This window comes from Papio anubis, chromosome 6 (assembly GCF_008728515.1).
Source record: "Papio anubis isolate 15944 chromosome 6, Panubis1.0, whole genome shotgun sequence".
Lineage (NCBI taxonomy): Eukaryota > Metazoa > Chordata > Mammalia > Primates > Cercopithecidae > Papio > Papio anubis.
In genome coordinates, this window is record NC_044981.1 from 145,478,151 (window position 1) to 145,500,811 (window position 22,661).

The following is a 22,661-nucleotide window of genomic DNA, read 5'->3' on the forward strand; positions in this document are numbered from 1 at the left end:
ACAGAGTCCTCAGAAATAATACCACACATCTACAGCCATCTGATCTTTGACAAACCTGAGAAAAACAAGAAATGGGGAAAGGATTCCCTATTTAATAAATGGTGCTGGGAAAATTGGCTAGCCATAAGTAGAAAGCTGAAACTGGATCCTTTCCTTACTCCTTATACGAAAATTAATTCAAGATGGATTAGAGACTTAAATGTTAGACCTAATACCATAAAAATCCTAGAGGAAAACCTAGGTAGTACCATTCAGGACATAGGCATGGGCAAAGACTTCATGTCTAAAACACCAAAAGCAACGGCAGCAAAAGCTAAAATTGACAAATGGGATCTAATTAAACTAAAGAGCTTCTGCACAGCAAAAGAAACTACCATCAGAGTGAACAGGCAACCTACAGAATGGGAGAAAATTTTTGCAATCTACTCATCTGACAAAGGGCTAATATCCAGAACCTACAAAGAACTCAAACAAATTTACAAGAAAAAAACAAACAACCCCATCAAAAAGTGGGCAAAGGATATGAACAGACATTTCTCAAAAGAAGACATTCATACAGCCAACAGACACATGAAAAAATGCTCATCATCACTGGCCATCAGAGAAATGCAAATCAAAACCACAATGAGATACCATCTCACACCAGTTAGAATGGCAATCATTAAAAAGTCAGGAAACAACAGGTGCTGGAGAGGATGTGGAGAAATAGGAACACTTTTACACTGTTGGTGGGATTGTAAACTAGTTCAACCATTATGGAAAACAGTATGGCGATTCCTCAAGGATCTAGAACTAGATGTACCATATGACCCAGCCATCCCATTACTGGGTATATACCCAAAGGATTATAAATCATGCTGCTATAAAGACACATGCACACGTATGTTCATTGCGGCACTATTCACAATAGCAAAGACTTGGAATCAACCCAAATGTCCATCAGTGACAGACTGGATTAAGAAAATGTGGCACATATACACCATGGAATACTATGCAGCCATAAAAAAGGATGAGTTTGTGTCCTTTGTAGGGACATGGATGCAGCTGGAAACCATCATTCTTAGCAAACTATCACAAGAACAGAAAACCAAACACCGCATGTTCTCACTCATAGGTGGGAACTGAACAATGAGATCATTTGGACTCGGGAAGGGGAACATCACACACCGGGGCCTATTATGGGGAGCGGGGAGAGGGGAGGGATTGCACTGGGAGTTATACATGACGTAAATGACGAGTAGTTGGGTGCTGACGAGTTGATGGGTGCAGCACAGCAACATGGCACAAGTATACATATGTAACAAACCTGCACGTTATGCACATGTACCCTAGAACTTAAAGTATAATAAAAAAAAAAAAAACCCTGAAAAAAACAAACAAACAAAACAAAAACAAAAACAAACAAAAAAAACCCAATAAACTTTGGAAAACTGGTAGGTCAAATGTCAAAGATAAATGTGAACATAATGAATATAATGTGTGGGCAAATGTTAATATATCATTTCATACAATTAAAATATGCACATAATTTATCTCTAGGATCTACAATGAATTCTAAATAAATCGGATGTTTTAAAAAATTAACCTATAGGATAAATTTTAGGCAACATCCAGTACCACCCCACCTTCCCACAAATTAAGTGACAAACTATAGAAATCACACTAGACCAAAGATTCTGAGACTTGGCACTACTGACATTTGAGGCTAATTGTTGCAAGGGCTGTCCTGTGTATTGCAGCACGTTTAGCAGCATCCTTGGCCTGGTCCCACTAGATACCACTAATATACCTCCTCTCTGAGTTGTGACATAAAATGTCTCCAGTTGTCAAATGTCCACTGGGGGGCAAAATCACTCCAGGTGAGAACCACTGCACTAGATAAACGAATGCCATGTCAAACATCCCCAGCTAAGTAGCTTCCACATTTTTCTTGATGTCCCATTTTCTAATTGTCTGAAATCTAATTAAAATACTTGGTGACAACAGTTGGCTACTATTATCATTACCTGTATCTACTTCTATTTCATGTAAAATAAAAAATTTGCCTGGCGTGATAGCATACAACCTCTCAGCCCAGCTACTTGTGAAGCTGAAGCGGGATGATCACTTGAGCCCGAATTCAAGCCTAGCCTGGGCAATATAGTGAGATCTCATCTCTAAAAAAAAAGAAATAAGAAAATTTAAGGCAGTTAATTAAGTATAACTGTTACTGATAATTAACACTGAAAAACACACATTAAAATAAAGCACGCATAGAACCACATCCATAATAGCAATTGAAATAAATCTTTATCAGAATGGAAACATTACTCTATACAAGTATAGAACTATGCTGTTAGCATTTATCCATATTCTGAATTTTTTTGTTTTTTCCAGGATTGCATTTTCCAAGCCAGATTTTTTTCTTGTCCTCGTAACAGCAACTTAAATTACTAATGAAGGGGGCTATATACAGTCAATAGCAGTTATTGCTGTTTGTCCTCAGAGTACATTTAATTTTATTTGTTGCAATCATCTGGGTATGTCATGCTAAAATTAACAGTCCCTGAATCACTAGATGAGGGAGAGAAGAGATGAGCATAAAATTATTTGAAGAATTTGGACCAACATTAAATATTAATAACTGAATGTGGACTATCATTTTAAAACATTTTATTTTCATGTGCTATTATAATTTATATCCAGACACAATAATCAAATACAAAAGAAAATGTAAGACTCTCAATTTCTAGTTTATAGTTTTTAAAAAAATCTCTTTATTAACTTGTTACAGTAGAATACATTTTTTAAAATATAAGTACAAAAAATTCTCGGTGATCACCAAAAATGTAATCAATAAGGTTACAATCCTTTGTTTCTCTGAATCCTTTTTCCTATAACGAAAGTATATCTTTTAAACCTTAAGAAATTATTTTTGCAATACCTTTTCCTACCCATTTTATCATAGTTTATGTCCTACCAGCGAGGATCTTGGAGAACTGCTCACATTAATCTTGTTTCCTGGGTTTTATTTCAAACTGTCCTGAACTTTATAGTAATTTTTGCTAAAGGCAGTTCCTAGTAATCAGTTATTTACCTTTGGTAAACTTAATTTTAGATGAAAACCATGCACAAAAAACCAATTGTCTTATGATTAGACCTTCAAGTTAGGGGGTGAATAGTCTATGCAGCATAAGACAAACCATAACTTTTACCTTTAAATTTCCTCATTTGACAAGAACTATCACATTCCTTTTTAAAAGGGTACACATAATACGTTTTTAATTTGGAAATTTCATATTCTGTGAAAATTCAAATTTTAATTACTGTGGAATTTTGACAACTCTAGCAAAGGCAAAGCTGAATTTATTTCACTATTATCTATCAAAAAGCAAGTAACATTGTAAGATTTCAAATGTTTAACCTGGTAAAAGTGAGAATATATTTCAATCAAGAGCATACCATCTAAAAAAAACAGTATTGCTATCTAGTCATATGCATTTCTTATTACATTTTTGCAGCCCCTAAGTGTTCAGAATAAATGTAGCATTCACATAATACTATAGTCAAAGAAAAGAGTATATTCTTTTATTGGATTTTGTTCATACATGTTAAGTTTCAACTTTCAATAATAAAATTCAATAAATTTGATTCCTTAATCATAAAAACTTGCTTTACACATTATTTACATGTTGTCAAAGTCCATACAAAACATCACAGGATTTGATTGACTCTATGCATGGTACCATCACACAGAAGGAGGAGGGAGCTAATCCAGTAACATACATTCAAAGATTAAATTGTAGATATGCACAGTGTATTTGGCACTGTTCATTAATATTATAACACCTTCCTCTCAAAGACAGGCATTCTTAAGCGTTAGTCACGATATACCAGAATTTGCTATTCACATTAAAACCACCTTTTAAACTTTATAACAGTAACCGATTATTACAGTTTTAAGAAACAAAACACAATGAGAACTGGGAATGGAATTCAAATCCTCCAACTTCTTGCTATGCTCCAAGCTGCCATTCATAAAACAGGTTTAAATTTGGTAATTTTTCCATTGTGGGGAGTGTCAACAAGAAACTATTCAAAGACAGTATTTTCCAATATAAATAAAGACACATACTTTTGTTTAAAATTACCAGTTCTTCTTGGGAGTGCAAAGGGAGGTTTGATGATGTACAACTTGTGATGCTTTTGGCAGGAATTATAGAACAAACAATGCCATTCAAGTTGTGGAGATTGTACTAGCAGGTGAACTCATAAAGAGAAGGTTCTGGAATGACTACCTCTGAAAAGAGAATCTTAGTAGTTTGTACTTTGCCTCCTCCTAGAACTTCAAGAGACTCAAATCATAGGCTACAAATGTACTTTCAAGTATATACTTATGAATGGAAGGAGAAAATAAAAGCATGAAAAATGCAAATATTAAACCTTTAGTGGCTTGGGCTATATTCCAGTAGGTAATTTGACTAACTTCACTTTAACAAAGATTAAATCCCTTCATTTTAATCAGGTCCATTAAATTTCATTCATTAAAGCTATACATACTCCAGAATGTTTATAAGACATTTATACCTATCATGTTTACAAAAGGCATAAATTCAGTCTTAAGCTGCATTACAAATGCCTCAATATAACATAATCACAGTATAAGGAATCAGAAATTCTCTGATTAGATATGCTGTAGCTTCACACAAAACTCTCAGTAATAAATTAAAACAAAAAAGTCGTACAATGTATAATGGATTATGCAGTGCAAAGTAACGTCACTGGACCAAAATTTAGTTTAATCATTTTTATTTCAAGTGTATTTAAAAAATCATAAATGGGGTTTCATAATCCAAAGTTAAAACATTTATTCTTCATAGCTTCAGAATCTGACAAGCAACTGTAGACCATCCTTTCCAAATCCAGTCTTCTTTGCTATTTTCCAGACTTCTGAGATATAGTATTGAACTGCTCCATTCTAAATGTACAGTTTTAGATAAGTATTGTACACTTGTTGATAAGGGTTTTCTGAAAACAGTCTATCAAATATCAAGAATGGTTTCTATCTAAGAATCAGCAGTGAGGGAAGAAATATCAAACACCTATCAAGAAATCAATTATTCATTTTAAAAATAACAGAACCAGTGCTGCTCTCTGTCATAAAAGAGAACATGTAAAATTTATTTTTATAGACTTTGGTAATATTTTATTCCCCACAGAGGCCTTCAATCTTACTTAAAGATATTTTACACACAGTAACCACCAGGATTTACTGAGTAAAAATCTCAGTTATTAACCATGCCCCTAAAATGTGCTATTCCAAAGAGGAACAGGTTACTTTTGAGGAAAAAAGCTGCCTTGGTAACTTCCCTCAAATGTTTACTTTTAAAAAAATAGTTGATGGAAATATTTTTTAAACCAACTTTGGGTATAATATGGCATACTGCCCATCAAACAAAAAAGGAAATCAAAACTTTCTTTCCATTTATAGTTAGTGTTCCACCTTTACTATCAAGATTACAACTTATTGACCTTGTATGCTTGTTTGGTTTTTTTGACTGCCTAATCCAATATTTAAATTTTTAAAAGTCTGCATTTCAATGTGGTAAGAGTTATTTTTCAAATAATCTTCATAACCCAGAATACAGACACCAGAGCAATACTCTCAAGTCATACTTTTGACTACAATTAAGAGATGAAAATGGACGGATATCTGAAGACAGGTATTTCCTCTGCTCTGAAGGTGAGCAAGCTTTTAACATGTGAGCAACACAGAACTCCACTCCTCTGGAGCTCCTTTCAACTCAGAATGCTCCCGTTCAGTAAGTCAATATATTATTCTTAAAAATTAAAGTTTGGTCACTAAGAAGGACTGAACAAAAATTATTCCCCTCCCGCCAAACACAACCAGAACAGTTCTAATCAGGCCTTTTGCTCCCCACAAAAATAGGGAAGTAGCTGGGCTGAAGACTTTAAGTGTGACATTTCAGTTCCTAAAACATTGCTGCTATTTGCTCAAAGTTGTAGGTCTATGTATTTCCTTCTCCAATACGTCCCCATTTGTAAGTTTATTTCCATACATACAAACGTGCACATGTGTGCACGTGCACACGCACACACACACACACACTCACTCTCAAGTAAGACACTTTTTTGTGTTTGTTGATAAATTATGAGGATTATGAACTAGGTGTGTACAGGGTTTCATAGGTGCTTTGTAAACATCAGAGTCGCTTGGGTCCTTTCCTCCATAAGCCTCAAATCAAATTATGCAACCAATGACCACTACTTTCCCAGACGCTGTTCACAGGCTGCATACTGACGAAGGGCAGAGAAAAAGTCCTCATAACTGATGTTTAGGTGGGAAGGCAAAGAGCTGAAAAGAAAATACAGGGGGGAAAAAAGCAATTAGATATACACTGTATGTAATGTAGGGGGGAACCAGAAGATAAGGAACAAAAAGAAGTTAAGAATAGAATACACCAAATTATCCTCCACCAGACAGCACCAAGACAAACACAGAAAATGTCTTAATCATAATATGGAGATTAAAAGGGTGGGACCCTGACAGAACAGACTGGGAAATAGCAGAGAGCCTCTGAGGCACTGAGGGGTAGTGGTCACTGTTTATTGACGAGTGTTCATGGAAGATAGGTATTCCCTCTGCTCTGAGGGTAAATTATAAGCAGAATATGCCAAACAATTTCTACTAAGATTGTTCAGCTCGTTGTGAAAGAGTTCAAGTAAAAAATTAATATGCCATGCTTAATGTTGGGCAGGGCTACACAGCATCCAAACGCGATGAAATATTGTAGCCATGTTGTGAGCAACCTATAAATCAACACTTATCTCCACCATTTCCAATTACTCAAGGAAAATTACAGTGTGAAAATAAGCACTTTAAAGATAGACTGAATACACGATCAGAGGGTTCCCTTATATTAGAAGTAACTATTAATTTTCAATAAGTAACATGAAAAACATCTGTAATTTATGTAGCTTTATAATGTGGGAATTCCAAATATAATCTGGGAATTCCAAATAGTATCAGGGTCAAACACCTGGTCAGAACAGAAGAGTCACAGAGTCCCATAGTCACATGTACCACAAAAAAAGAGTGAACAAACCTACCTTGAAAGGACTCCTGCCTGTCTTTAGCTATACTTTTCTTTATCCTTCCTCTGACTGCCAGAAATTCTGAAACAAGTCACGCACTTCTAACTCCTCATCATCTCTTATTAATCTCTGCCATCAACCTTAAGTCTTATTCACGTCTCTGAAATAATATGCTCAAAGAACAAATGTAATGCATTCTTCTTGCTAAAGCTTGCTTCAAACATCCTTAAACTCTCAACTTTCCTAAGTCTTCCTCATCTTACCCCTTCAATCAACCTCATCTCCTACAACTCTTCAATAAACATAGTGCCACTAGCCCTCAATGCCTCAGAAACTCTGTTGCTATTTCTCAGTCTGTTCTGTCAGAACCCCACCCTTCCCTTCTCTGTATTATGATTAACACATTTTCCCTGCCATCACGGTGCTCAGTCTCGTAAAGGGTACACAAATACAAAGCAAACCTCAGTATAATGTGATATAGCTATCACAGACATGTACATAGGTCAAAGGAAGAGCCTGTTATGTGCTTCATATCTTGTCCATTATCAGATTTAAATTCTCAGCTCCAAATTAACATGCCCTTTGTACAAATATAGAGAAGTTTAAATAACTTTCCAAAGTCACATAATTGAGCTGCATAGTCAAGATTCAAACCAAAATCCTTCTGTTCTTCCCTCCAGACCACTCCCAACTGTCCACGGCATCACTGTTGTCATACTTGGAGACCACCTGAAATGACCTGAAAACCCTTGGAGAAAACCAGGTAAGAGAAACATACTCCCACCATAAAGAAACTCTGAGTCTGGAGACCTGGGTTCTAACTCACTTTGTGACAAGCTTGAACAACGTCTCTTCCCTATTTTCCTTACCTATAAAATGAGAAGGTAGGACCAGATGATTTAGCGTCCTTTCCAACTCTAACATGATGCATGTCCTCTCCTCTTTTTGAAACTCTGTCCCTCCTGCCCGCAAGCTTAAAGGACCCCTTCGTACACTCTGGAGAGATACTCTGTATTCTCATAGGTTCAACTACTTCCTAGGTTATCATGATCCCCAAACATACATCTTTAGCCTTGACTTCTCACTCAAGCATCAATTCTACATCGTTATCTGTCCTACACTAAGCATATCCATCCAAATAGACTCTAGCCTCAAAATCATCTGCATCTTCCCTTCAAAACTGAATATTCCCTTTACTTTCTGGTTTCCTCTCAATAATATCGTAATCACTTAGTCACTTAAGTTTAAAAACTTAGGAGTCATTTCATCTCTTCTCTAATTTTATCACAATTAGTAAAGTGCTAGGCCTGCAATTATACTGGGTAAATACTTGTCATGAGAGAGAGAATTTGTAGTATTCTCCAAGACCCAGCATTTAAATATATTTTAAGGCTACTATGTCTCTCCTTTATTCTAAATTAGGGGTCAGCAAATACAGCCTAGGAGCCTGATACTTATTTTTGTAAATAAAGTTTTATCAGAACACGGTCACAACGCTTGTTCACATATCATGCTTGGTTGTTTAGCTATAGCAGCAGAGTTGCATAGCTGCAATAGAGAGGAGCAGTTGTAAGTGACTGTACAGCCTGAAAAGCCTAAAATATTTACTATCTGGCCCTTCATAGAAAGTTTGCCTAAACTGTTCTAAATAAGCAATTTCACTCTCTTCAATGTATTTTCCCTTAAATTATAGTTATGGCCTCTTCACTTGTCTTTTTAATCTCATCCTTTCCCAAATCCAATCCACTCTAGTGCATAAGCTACTAAACAAACCTTCCAAAATCACCATTCCCACATAATATACAGGCTCAACAGGTTTCCTATTGCCTGCCTACCACTATAAACATTCCTTATGCTGGCATTTAAAGATTTGTGAACCTTGACACCTCTGAACTATGATTTCATCTCATGCTACTGCCTAACACTGTCCGCTCTGGTGTGGCTAGTTTCTTATTTCTTTAAAACACGCCCCACGGGCGCGGTGGCTCAAGCTTGTAATCCCAGCACTCTGGGAGGCCGAGACGGGCGGATCACGAGGTCAGGAGATGGAGACCATCCTGGCTAATGCGGTGAAACCCCGTCTCTACTAAAAAATACAAAAAAACTAGCCGGGCGAGGTGGCGGGCGCCTGTAGTCCCAGCTACTAGGGAGGCTGAGGCAGGAGAATGGCGTAAACCCGGGAGGCGGAGCTTGCAGTGAGCTGAGATCCGGCCACTGCACTCTAGCCTGGGCGACAGAGCGAGACTCCGCCTCAAAAAAAAAAAAACACGCCCCAAGTTTTCTTTTTTCCCCTCTTCTCGCCTTTCCTCTAAATATGAAAACTGTACCCATTTTATATATCCATGGATCAAGCCACACCCTTTACAATGATGTCTCACTCCCGATCTCCTAAGGTAATTAGTGGCAATACCAAACATCTGCACAACTATACGCTCTCTTGTGTCTAACTCATTTATGTATGACTTTATTTTACCTGTGACACTGTGAAATAACTGACGTAAAAGATCCAGTATTATAATTCTTTGGAAATCCCCACCAGATCTAGTATAGTGCTGAGCTCAAGAAACACTTGCTGAATCTAAACAAAGTCAGTACACTTTTAATTACTTACACAATCTCAGTCAATCTGATGTGCCAGGGAAGAAAGCCTAATGTGCTGTCCACAGGACCAAACTTCAATACTAAATCAGGATCAGGACAACCATTTGAACCTTGGAAATAAAGAAATACACATGAACTTAACATGCACGGCACCCACATGCACACACACAGAAACACACAGATCAACGGCAAAATGTATTAATCAAATTGGTTTCTTAAACTACCTGTTTTCTTCGGGTATGTCTCCATGCCCCACCCCCAACTCTCTAATACATACTTTAATATCTATGCTCATTCCAAATGTGGAAGTTTTCTCAAAAGTCTATTTAACTGGATTGATTACCTGATAAGGGTAACCCAACTCCCACACTACACCCAACAGGTGCCCCCAAAATCACATGTATCTTTTAAGACTCAACGTAGGTGTTTTCTTGGAATCCTGGGAAGGTACTACAGTTCTAAGGGCATGACTGCTTGATTCTGGCCACAGAATCGAATAACTTCAGAGACGAAAAGGAAATTTAAAAAGTATCTATTCTCCTTCCTTCCCTCATGTATCTCGTTTTACAGCTATGAACCCAAAAAGACCAACTCCTAGCTATATACTACAAATGTCTACAGTGCTCCCCAGAGCCGGAGCAGCCTCAGAGAGCAAAAGGAGACCAAGCATCTGCCTCAACAAGGGCAGGGTCAATTTTTATCTCTTTCATGAACTGGTTTCCATATGAGACCTGACTTGGGGAAAAAAAGGATAAGGGTATTTCAATAGCTTAAAAATAAAGTTTGAAGAGTATAGAAAAAAGATACTATAATTTTAAGGTTCCAATAGTTAATATCCTCAGTTCTGCCACTAACTTATCTGCTATACAATCTCTCCAGTGCCAAATTCCTTCATTTGTCAAATAAGGAAACTGGATTAGGTGGTCCTGTCCAGAAGCAATATTGAAAAAATTACTTCCATAACAAAGTCCTTTTAAAAGTCCATACTGGTAGAGTGAATGGGCCAAGCAGAAGAACACACATTCCTGTATCACCTAAAAAGCAATAAATTATCTTCCATAAAAAATGACAAGAAGGAACTGCAAACCAATAGTGATGTAAAGAGGGTGGCAAATCTTCTCTATAAAAAACATGTTAAATTGGAAAAAACCAACCATTCGAGAACACTAGATACTGACCAAAGGCAGACAATTATTCTTTAAAAAAACAAAGCAAAACAAAAAGCTAGAGTTTTCAGTAAGAATGGCAAAGGTCTACGGCCTTCTTGCCTGGGACTGCTCCCAATGTCCACCCCAATCAACTGGAGGGAACTTACATTTTACCAGTATATCTCTGACAGAAAAATCAGATGATTTGCTATTTGCTGTCAAAAGATATGGACTCAATTTGGAACTGGAGGGTATAGGCAAGAAGGAAAAGGAACAATGAAAATCCATGGTTTGACAGTTAAAGGTGGGAAATTCAAAAGAGAACAAACAGGAAAACACACAGCTTTACTTGCCTGAGGTTGTAGCCTCAGTTAGTACAATGGAAAGAAATTTAACAGTGAGATCCAGGAAATAAGGGCTCAGATAAACTCTCACATATCCATGGCCGACTGGGAAATAACATACATACTAGGAGGGGAAGCAGGGTAGGGGACAGGGCAGGAAGAAAGTTCAGTGAAAATCAAAAGCCAAGGAAACTTGAGAACTACTGGCAACTTTAAATTCAGTTTCCAATACCAGAAATCATGGAAGCCTTACAAATTTAAGGTATCTAAGCATAACCAGTGTGGAAATCACTGGCTAACCACTAAGCTACATAGACATAAGCCGGACTAAAAAATAAAATAAAAAAATAACCTCAGCAGAGACAGCAGGAGTAATCTTTATTTATAGACAACATGATCCTGTATTTAGAAAATCCTAAGTCTCTATGAAAAGAGCTACTAGAACTATTAGGTGAACTTGTATCTTAGCAAGGTTGCAGGATACAAAATCAATATTAAAAAACAAGTGTATTTCTAAGTATTAACAAACAACCTGAAAATTAAGAAAATAATTCCATTAACAACAGCATCAAAAAGAATAAAATACCTAGGAGTAAATTTAACAAAAGAAGTAGAAATTCTATACCCTGAAACTGCAAAATATTATTTAAGAAAATTAGAACCCAGCCAGGTGCGGTGGCTCACGCCTGTAATCCCAGCACTTTGGGAGGCCTAAGCGGGTGGATCACGAGGTCGGAAGATCAAGACCACCCTGGCTAACACAGTGAAACCCCATCTATACTAAAAATACAAAAAATTAGTCGGGCGTGGTGGTCGGCGCCTGTATGTAGTCCCTGCTACTCGGAAGGCCGAGGCAGGAGAATGGCGTGAACCTGGGAGGTGGAGTCTGCAGTGAGCCAAGATCGTGCCACTGCACTCCAGCCTGGGCGACAGAGCAAGACTCTGTCTCCAAAAAAAAAAAAAAAAAAAAAGATAATTAGAACCCAAACAAATGGAGAAATACACTATGTTCATGAACTGGAAGACTCAATATTGTTAAGACGGCAACTTTCCCCAAATTGAGCTACAGATTCAACTCAATCCATATCAAAACCCCAGCAGAGTTTTTTTAAATTAAAAAGCCAATCCCAAACTTTGTAGAAAAATGCAAAGGACCCTGAATAGACACAACAACTTTGAAAAAAAAAATCTTACTCAATTTTTTTTTTTGTACACAGTAGCCAGCCTCACTTCCCTCCGGCTCACTCCCCCATCACCTTTCCCAGCCCCTAGCAACCATCCTTCTACTCTCTATCTCCATGAGTTCAATTGTTTTAATTTTTAGCTCCCACAGGTGAGAACATGTGATGTTTGTCTTTCTGTGACGGGTTTATTTCATTTAACATAATGACCTCCAGTTTCATCTGTGTTGCTGCAAATGACAGGATCTTGTTCTTTTTATGGCTAAATACTACTCTATGGTCCACTTGTGCATTTTCTTTATTGATTCATCTGCTGATGGACACTTCAGCTGCTTCCAAATCTTGGCTATTGTGAACAGTGCTGCAATAAACATAGGAGTGCAGACTCTTTTCTTTTTGGTATATACTTAGCAGAGGGATTACTGGATCATATGGTAGCTCAATGTTTAGTTTTTTGAGAAACCTCCAAACTGTTCTCCATACTGGTTGTACCAATTTACATTCCCACCAACAGTGTACAAGGACTCCCTTTCTCCACATTCTCGTTAGCATTTGTCATTACCTGTTGTTAAAAAAAAAAAAAAAGCCATTTTACGATATGTTATTGTAGGTCTAATTTGCATTTCTCCAATGATCAGTGATATTGAGCATCTTTGCATATACCTATTTGCTATCTGTATGTATTCTTTTGAGAAATATCTATTCAGATCTTTTTCCTATTTAAAAAATCAGATTAGATTTTTTTCCTATAGATTTGCTTAAGCTTCTTATGTATTCTCGTTATTAATCCCTTGTCAGATGGGTAGTTTGCAAATATTTTCTCCCATTCTCTGTGTTGTCTCTTCACTTTGCTGTTTCCTTTGCTGTGCAGCAGCTTTTTAACTTGATGTGATCCCATTTGTTCATTTTTGCTTTGGTTGCCTGTGCTTGTAGGGTTTTGGCCCAGTCCAATGTCCTAGAGAGCTTCCCCCAATGTCTTCTTGTAGTAGTTTCTTAGTTTGAGAGCTTAGATTTAAGTCTTTCATGCATTTTGATTTGATTTTTGTATGTGACAAGAGATAGGGTTCCAGTTTCATTCTTTTGCATATGGATATCCAGTTTTCCCTGCACCATTTATTGAAGATACTGGTTTTCCCCAGAGTATGTTCTGGGCACCTTTGTCAAAAAATGAGTTCACTGGAGATGTATGCATTTGTCTCTAGATTGTCTATTCTCTGCCATTAGTCTGTGTCTGTTTTTATGCCAGTGCCATGCTGTTTTGGTAACTATCAGTATGACTCTGTAGCATAACTGGAAGTCTGGTAACGTGATTCCTCCAGTTTTGTTCTTTTTGCTCACAACAGCTTTGGCTATTCTGGGTCTTTTTGTGATTCCATACAAATTTTCGGATTGTTTTTTCTAGTTCTGTGAAGAATGTCTTTGATATTTTGATAGAAGTTGCAATGACTGCAGATTGCTTTGGGGAGTATGGACATTTTAACAATATTGATTCTTCTTCCAATCCATGAACGGAAAATAGGCTTACATTTTTTGGCCGCTGTCCTTAATTTCTCTCATCAATGTTTCACAGTATTCATTGTAGAGATCTTTCACTTCTTCGGTTAATTCCTAGATATTTAATTTTATTTGTACCTATTGTAAATGGGATTACTTTCTTGGTTTCTTTTTCAGATTGTTCACTATTGACATCTAGAAATGCTCCTGATTTTTGTACATTGGTTTTGTATCCTGCAACTTTACTGAATGTGTTTATCTGTTCTAATAGTTGTTTGGTGGAATCTTTAGGTTTTTCCAAATTTGAGATCAGATCATCTGCAAAGAAGGACTTCTTCCTTTCCAATCTGGATACCTTTTCCTTCTTTTTCTGGTCTGATTGCTCTAGCTAGGACCTCCAGTACTATGCTAAATAACAGTGGTGAAAGTGGGCATCCTTGTGTTCCAGATTTAGGAGGAAAGGCTTTTAGTTTTTCCCCATTCAGAAAGATAGTAGCTATGGGTCCATCATATATGGCTTTTATTATGTTGTAGTATGTTCCTTCTATAGCCAGATTTTTATGGGTTTTATCATCAAGTGTTTAATGTTATCAAATGCTTCTTCAGTATCAATTGAAATGATCATGATCTTTATCTTTCATACCGTTGATATATCACATTCATTGATTTGTGTATGTTCAACCATCCTTGCATCCCTGGGATAAATCCCACCTGGTCATGATCTTTTTAATATATTGTTGAATTTAGTTTGCCATTATTTTGTGGAGGATTTCTTCATGAACACTTATCAGTGATACTGGCTTGTAGTTTTCTTTTTTTGATGTGTCTCTGTCTGGTTTGGGTAACATGGCAATACTAGCTTCATAGAACGAATTTGAAAGCATTCCCTCCTTTCTATTGTGCAGAACAGTTTGAGTAGAATTGGTATTAATTCTTCTTTAAATGTCTGGTAGAATCCAGCAATGAAGCCATCAAGTCCTGAGCTTTCCATTGCTCTAAAACTTTTTATTACTTCAGCTTCAATCTCATCACTTATTATTGGTCTCTTTGGGATTTGGATTTCTTCATGGTTCAATCTTGGTGGGTTGTATGTGTCTAGGAATTTATTTATTTCTTCTAGATTTTCCAAGGGGGATTTATTGGCATACAGTTGCTCACAGCAGCCACTAACGATCCTTTGAATTTCTGCAATATCTCCTTTCCATCTCTGATTTTACTTATTTGGGTCTTCTGGTTTTTTTCCTTGGTCTAAAGATTTCTCAATTTTATCTTTTCTAAAACACCACCAATTTTTTGATCTTTTGTATATACTTTTTCATTTCAAATTCATTCATTTCTGCTCTGATCTTTAAACTTTTCTGTTAGTACTGCTTTGCTGCATCCCATACGTTTTGGTATGTTGTATTTTTATTATCACTTGTCTCAATAAATTTTTCAATTTCCTTCTTAATTTCTTCAGTTACCCACTGGTAATCCAGGAGCATATTGATATAGTTTCCATGTGTTTATATAGTTTCCAAAATTCCTCGTTATTGATTTCTAGTTTTATTCCATTGTGGTTGGAGAAGATGCTTGATATTATTTCAAATTTTGTGAATGTTTTAGACTTGTTTTGTGGCTTAACATATGGTCTCTCCTTGCGAATGTTTCATGTCCTGACAAGCAGAATGTATATTCTGCAGCCATTGGATAAAATGTTCTGTAAATATCTATTAGATCCATTTGGTCTACAGTGCAGATTAAGTTCAACGTTTCTTTGTTGATTTTCTGTCTTTATCTATCCAGGGTTGAAAGTGCAGTGTTAAAGTCTCCAACTATTATTGTATTGGGGTCTATCTCTCTCTCTTTAGCTCTACTAATATTGGCTTTATATATCTGGGTTCTCAATGTTGGGTGCATATGTATGTACAATTGTTATATCCTCTTGCTAAAATGACCCCTTTATCACTAGACAGTGAACTTCTTTGTCTCTTCTTAGAGTTTTTGTCTTGAAATATCTCTTGTCTGATATAATAACTCCTGCTTTTTGGGTTTCCATTGGCATAAAATATCTTTGTCCATCCCTTTATTTTCAGTCTGTATATGTCTTTATAGGTGAAGTATGTTTCTGGTAGGCAACAGATCATTGGGTCTTGTTTTTTATCCATCCGCCCACTGTATGTCTTTTGAAGAGTTTAGTCTACTTACATTCAATGTTATTATTGATAAGGACTTGCTCCTGCCATTTTGTTATTTGTTTTCTAGTTGTTTTGTGGTCTTCTCTTCCTTCTTTACTTCCTTCCTGTCCTCCTTTTAGGGAAGGTGATTTTCTCTGGTGGTATGACTTAATTTCTTGCTTTTTATTTTTTGTGTATCTCTTTTAAGTGTTTTGATCGGAGATTACCATGAGGCTTTCAAATACCAGCTTATAACCCATTATTTTAAGCTGATAACAATACTCCTTGTATAAACAAATAAGCAAAAAGAAAACTAATAAAAACTGTACACTTTACATTCATCTCCCCATTTTAAAACTTTCTGTTGTTTTTATTTGTATCTTATTGTACTATGTCTTGAAAAGTTGTTTTAGTTATTATTATTGACTGGGTCATCAGGGTCTTTTTATTTGACAGTAGTTTTATATACCACAGTTACAGTTCTGTAATATTCTGTGTACTTACTATCACCAGTGAGAGTTGTACCTTCAGATGATTTGTTGCTCATTAACATCTTTTCCTCTCTGATTAAAGAATTCCCCTCAGCATTTCTTGCAGGGCAGGTGTGGTGCTGATAAAATCTCTTGGCTTTTGTTTGTCTGGGAAAGTCTATTTCTTCTTCATGTTTGAAGGATATTTTCAGTGGGCATACTATTATTCTAGGGTAAAAGTTTCTTTCCTTCAGCACTTTTTAAAATATGTTATGCCACTCTCTCAGTCTGTAAGGTTTCTACTGAAAAGTCTGCTGCCAGATATATTGAACCACTATTGTATGTTGTTTCTTTTCTCTTGTTGCTTTTAGAATCCTTTTTTTTTTTAATCCTTGACCTTTGGGAATTTGATTATTAAATGCCTTGAAGTAGTCATCTTTCGGTTAAATCTGCTTGGTGTTCTATAATCTTCTTGTAGTTGAATGCTGAGATTTTTCTCTAGGTTTGGGAAGTTCTCTACGTTTGAATAAACTTTGTACCCCATCTCTCTCTATCTCCTCTTTAAGGCCAATAACTCAGATTTGCCCTCAAGAGGCTTTTTCCTAGATTTTTAAGTGTGCTTCACTCTTTTGTCTCCTCTGTGTATTTGTAAATAGTTTATCTTCAGGCTTATAACTTTCTTCTGCTTGATCAATTCTGCTGTTGAGACTCTGATGCATTCTCAGTATGTCAACTGCATTTTCAACTCCGGAATTTCTGCTTGATTCTTTTTAATTATTTCACTTTCTTTGTTAAATTTATCTGATAGAATTCTGACTTTCTGAATTCTTGAAAACACACAAACATCCACACAAAAACTTGTACACAAATGGTCATACGGCATTATTCAAAAACTGGAAACAAACCAAATATGCATTAACCGATGAATGCATGAGTAAAATATAATATATCTAGAAAATACTACTCACCAATAAAAAATAATGAATGACTAATGCATTCTACATAGATGAACCTCAAAAATATTATAGTAAGTAAACAAAGCAAGACACAAAAGACTATATATTGTATGACTCCTTTTATATAAAATTCATAGAAAAAGCAACAGCATAGTCAGAAGCCAGACCAGTGGTTGCTGGTTTAGGGGGCAGGAGTGGGGACTAAAAGCAGTCACAAAGGAACTTTGGGGGTGATGGTATTCAGAATGCTTGCTTCTGTCAAATTAATGAGTTAAGAATTGTGTACATTTTCATGTACCCTAAGCCTACAATGCCTGCAGGCAAACACCTGGGCTTAATAAACATTAGCGCTTTCCCATGGACTACCTGAAGGTCATCTTTGGATCTCCATCAACTTTTAGAATGTCCTTATGAAATTACTCTCTTATTAGGACCTCATAGGGTGCAGGAAACAGTCAACATCCCAGTAACATCTGAGCAGAGAGCTCTCATAATGGTGTACTACTCACTGAGCCTGAATATAATTAGGCAATGACAGAGAATACAAAGAGTAGGGTAGGAAACAAGTAGTCAACAAAAGTAGGAAGTTAGCGAAACCAAGAAGTGGGATATGGACTTTGCTCTGTGATAGACACATGTCAAAGTGGAAGAAACAAAGAATGGAGAGTTAAGTAAATAAGTAAGTTAGACAGAAAATGCATTTCTTTTTCTTTTTTTTCTTTTTCTGAGACAGGGTCTCACTCTGTCACCCAGGCTAGAGTGTACTGATGCGATCTTGGCTCACTGCAACTTCTACCTCTTGAAGTCAAACTATACTACTGCTTCAGCCTCCTGAGTAGTTGGGACCACAGGCATGAGCCACCATGCCTGGCTAATTTTTTATTTTTTGTAGAGATGGGGTTTTGCTATGTTGCCGAGGTTGGTCTCAAACTCCTGTGCTCAAGCGATGCACCTGCCTCAGCCTCCCAAAGTGCTGGGATTACAAGTGTGAGCCACCCCATCCAGCCTGAAAATGCATGATTAATAAGTAAATGGATATTCTAAGTAATAAAAAATGAATGAATGTCTAAAACTGTATGTCTATAGAAACTATTAATGAACATGAATTTACTAGAGAGACTCTTTCTTCAAAAGGATCAAGGCTAATGCTAGTAAGCAAGAAGGACCATGATGGTAAGGCAAAAAGGTCCTAGAGGGAATTCTCTAGAGAGAATAAGCAAACCAAAGGCTTTTTTAAACAGCTGAAGAAAAAAAGTTATATTTGGTGTAACATGACAAATACAGTTGTATATTTGGTATAGCATAAGAGAAAGAATAATTAAAAAGGAATCAGGGTAACAGTAAGATTATAGGTTATATTCCTGGGATCACCTCATAAAAAGATTAAGTTCAAAGTTAAGGGAAAGTTCAAACTAAAAAGAAAGGGGAAGAGGGAGAGGAAGGCTAACAAGCAGAAGTCCTATTTTCAAGAACAGTCATCACTACAAAAAAGATCCTCAAAGGTCGTCCCCTTTACCATTAAATCCTCATGCAAGTGAGTGGCTACAAATCTCATTGTCTCGAAACCATTTTCACATAGGTCTTTAAATTTCAGAAATTTAACAGGTATAGCAACAAAAAGAATCAGGCTTTATAGTATGAAAGAAACAAATATTTCCTTTCATACTGTATCCTTCTGTGACAAAACTAAACACACACCACATACATATACACATATATGTATATATATAAAAAACTTACTAAGTAAACTGCCTAACATATCTACATCCAAATCTGTGGGTCTCTTTTGCTTCTGGGCTACTAATTGGCAAAAGTCCTGAGCAGCTCTCACAATATCTGCTTTTCCATCTTCTGGGGACAGCACCTTCACTGCCAAATGGCAATTTAAAACTGGAAGAAAAAACAAACAACGTATTTTTAAAACACTCTCTTACAAGTCTATTTCAAAATCAGTTTTAAGAAATATACAGTTTAGACCAAAATAAACATACAGTTCTTACAGTAAACAAGAATTGTTTAAGCCCTTCAATTTCAATATCAAAACATACTTAGCTATTCTCCTCTGAAAGGATCTATGCACCCCAAATCACGTCCATGTATAAATTTATACACTGCCTTCTTTTCAAAGTGTTCAGAATGACTATGTATTGTGACTACATCCTCTAGAAAACAGAAGCTTTACAGGCTAGCTAACAAATTTTCATGCATCTAAAATTTCCTCTATAATTGCAATACAGTTAGCAGTAACACAGAATAAAAGAAAAAATAAAGACTAAGAAAAAACTGTTACAGTGGAATATGCATTGCCTACAGCATACACACCTTTTATCAATTCTACTTCCATAGGAGCTATCTTACAACTGATAGGGATTCTCAGATAACACTGCAAAATTCTTATCTATAGACATGCAAATTCTTTCTTGTCCAGCAAAGATTCAATTTCTTCCCTCACGCCATAGAACAACCAGTTGTACCTCTATTTATATATTCATTTCAATATCCCTACAAATGTGTCCATTTCATGGATTTTCTGTGGAACCAGTTAAAAAATTTGCCTGGTTAAATAAAATCCTCACAATGTGTTCACTTTTTACCAAGATTAAGATGGGAAAGTCTAAATCTGATGATTAAAGATGTTGACAATAAAGACTACGAGAGCAACGTGAATGAATAAATGACAGAGTAACAGAAATTGCCATGAAACATGAAACACACATCTTCCCATGTCACATGTTCAATTATACACTCATGCTTACCTTGATCATCTTTGTCATTACTATTTGCAAATTCTGGTGAGTATTTTGAACAATCTAGGCCCAGAAGTTCTTGCTGTTGTTTTAAAATTTCATCCATCAATCTGGAATTATTTCTTTTGAAAATACCTTTAAAAAAGAAAAAGGCAAGTAAAACGCAACTAGATTAATTTTTCCTCTTCAAGTGAATGCTTGCTGTGAAAACAACACTAGATCCAGTACTGAACAAATGTCAAGCAAAGCTGTAATGACTAGTCCTAAACTAGAATCTAAAAGGAAAATATGACAACAAAACTTTGTCAATAAAAGAGTCTGCCTTCCAGGAAAAAAAAGAACAGAAGTAACTACTTAAGTAGTGGCATGTGAATATGACAGAAATTTAGACTTAGAAAGGACTTTTAAGAGATCACTTACTTAAAATCTTTGTGGATTCAGAAACTGAGGCCTTTAAGAACTCTTTAAGGTTCTTCTCCAAGAAATTATAAATTGCAGCAGGGGTCTAGAGCCTGTTGTGTTCCTCACTCACAGTCTAATGTACCTTTTCTGCAGATTTACCACTTGTATTAAATACTATTGCTTCAATTTGATTAGTTTTTTAAATCATAAGAAGTAGTAATATGGATTACATAAAAAAGAGAGAACAGAAAAAGTAACAATTTAGTAAATTAAAACAAAGCACAGAAATAAAATACATAAAATATATGGTCCTCTATGCAGGGAAAAGTTAACACTGTTAACTACTGTCATGTTATTGAGAAAGACAAAGGAACTGTGTGACATACATTTAATGTAAAACTAGTAAGAGCTCAAACTAAAAAAAGGAACAAGTCATTGACAATTTGCAGAGGCAGCTTTCTAGTGGCCATTGCCTTTTAAATCTTTATCAAATGTTCCTACTCTGTACTCTCAGTCAGGCCTCACTTTAAAGTAGTTCAACAAAATAACTGGGAGAGAGAACACAGGTTAATATACACACACACACACATATATATATAAAGCTGCTTAAATCTTTTCCTTCAAACCAGTTCTCTTTGTAGAATTTCCAGCTTTTATATGTGTGTGTGTGTGTGTGTGTGTGTGTGTGTGTGTATTTATATGGCACAGAACCTGCTGAATATACTGTATACAAATGCCAAGCCAGAAGTATATGTGTAACAGTACTTACAAAAGTAGTCTCCTTTGGTGAGGAAGGCTTTATAAAATAAGATGAGCTGAGATGAACTCAGAAGGTTAAACAGAAGAAACTAGAGAAGGTACCAGGTGGGAAAAAATGCTTAAGAAAAAGCATGAGTTTGGAATGTTAAAAAAACAGACCAATGCTGCTGACGCAAAGGATATGAAAAAACTGGTAAGAGGACAGTCCTAGTTTTTATCTCATTCTGCCTGCCAAATGGATAAGCAACAATTTCTGAGCAACATGGAAATACATAAAAATTTATATCTTTACAAGAATTAATCTGGCAACCACATATAGAAGGGCAAGCAGCAGACTACTGTATTAGTCCATACATAATTTGTTGAGGGGATGAGGGGAAAAAGGATTCATCACAAAGGAAGAATTGAGAGAATATGGTACATGACTGACTTAGAAGTGAATGTAGAAAATTCCATGGCTTTTATCCTAGGTAGCAGAAAATGATACCTTTTTTTTTTCTTAATGAGACAGAGTCTCACTCTGTCGCCCAGACTGGAGTGCAGTGGCGCAATCTCGGCTCACTGCAACCTCCACCTCCTGGGTTCATGGGATTCTCCTGCCTCAGCCTCCTGAGTAGCTGGGACTACAGGCATGCGCCACCATGCCCGGCTAATTTTTTGTATTTTTTTTTAGGAGAGATGGGATTTCACCGTGTTAGCCAGGATGGTCTTGACCTCTGGACCTCATGATCTGCCCGCCTCGGCCTCCCAAAGTGCTGGGATTACAGGCGTGAGCCACCGCACCTGGCCAATAACATTTTTAAAAGTTGAAAATTCAACAAAGAGAAGTGGTTGGAAAGAAAGGATAAGTTCGGTTTTAGACAGCTGATGACAGAAAATTTAGGTGGAGATTACTATAGAAGTGATTAAGAGGGATCATACAGAAGGAGTTCAAGAGAGGTCATATAAGCACCAATGTGAGTAGGGATCTTATCTGTTTTGCTCACCAGGGCCAACCACAGTGTCTGGCACAGAGCAAACAATAAATAAATGTCTGCTAAAAGAATATGGGAGGCCGGGTGCGGTGGCTCAAGCCTGTAATCCCACCACTTTGGGAGGCCGAGACGGGCGGATCACGAGGTCAGGAGATCGAGACCATCCTGGCTAACACGGTGAAACCCCGTCTCTACTAAAAAATACAAAAAACTAGCCAGGCGAGGTGGCGGGCGCCTGTAGTCCCAGCTACTCAGGAGGCTGAGGCAGGAGAATGGCGTAAACCCGGGAGGCAGAGCTTGCAGTGAGCTGAGATCCGGCCACTGCACTCCAGCC

The 22,661-nt window shown here is 36.6% G+C and overlaps 1 protein-coding gene across 1 annotated transcript in view; it reads right to left on the reverse strand.

Moving 5' to 3' along the window:
* Positions 1–2,732: 2,732 nt before the first annotated feature.
* The window catches only part of NUS1 (NUS1 dehydrodolichyl diphosphate synthase subunit), a 35,583-nt gene continuing 15,654 nt past the window's right edge, over positions 2,733–22,661 (reverse strand). The window contains exons 2-5 of the mRNA XM_003898258.5: positions 20,202–20,327; positions 19,186–19,335; positions 9,707–9,806; positions 2,733–6,355 (exon numbers count right to left, since the gene is read on the reverse strand). Coding sequence (XP_003898307.1) covers positions 6,265–6,355; positions 9,707–9,806; positions 19,186–19,335; positions 20,202–20,327 — 467 coding nt within the window. The 3' untranslated portion in view covers positions 2,733–6,264. The remainder of the gene's footprint in view (positions 6,356–9,706; positions 9,807–19,185; positions 19,336–20,201; positions 20,328–22,661) is intronic.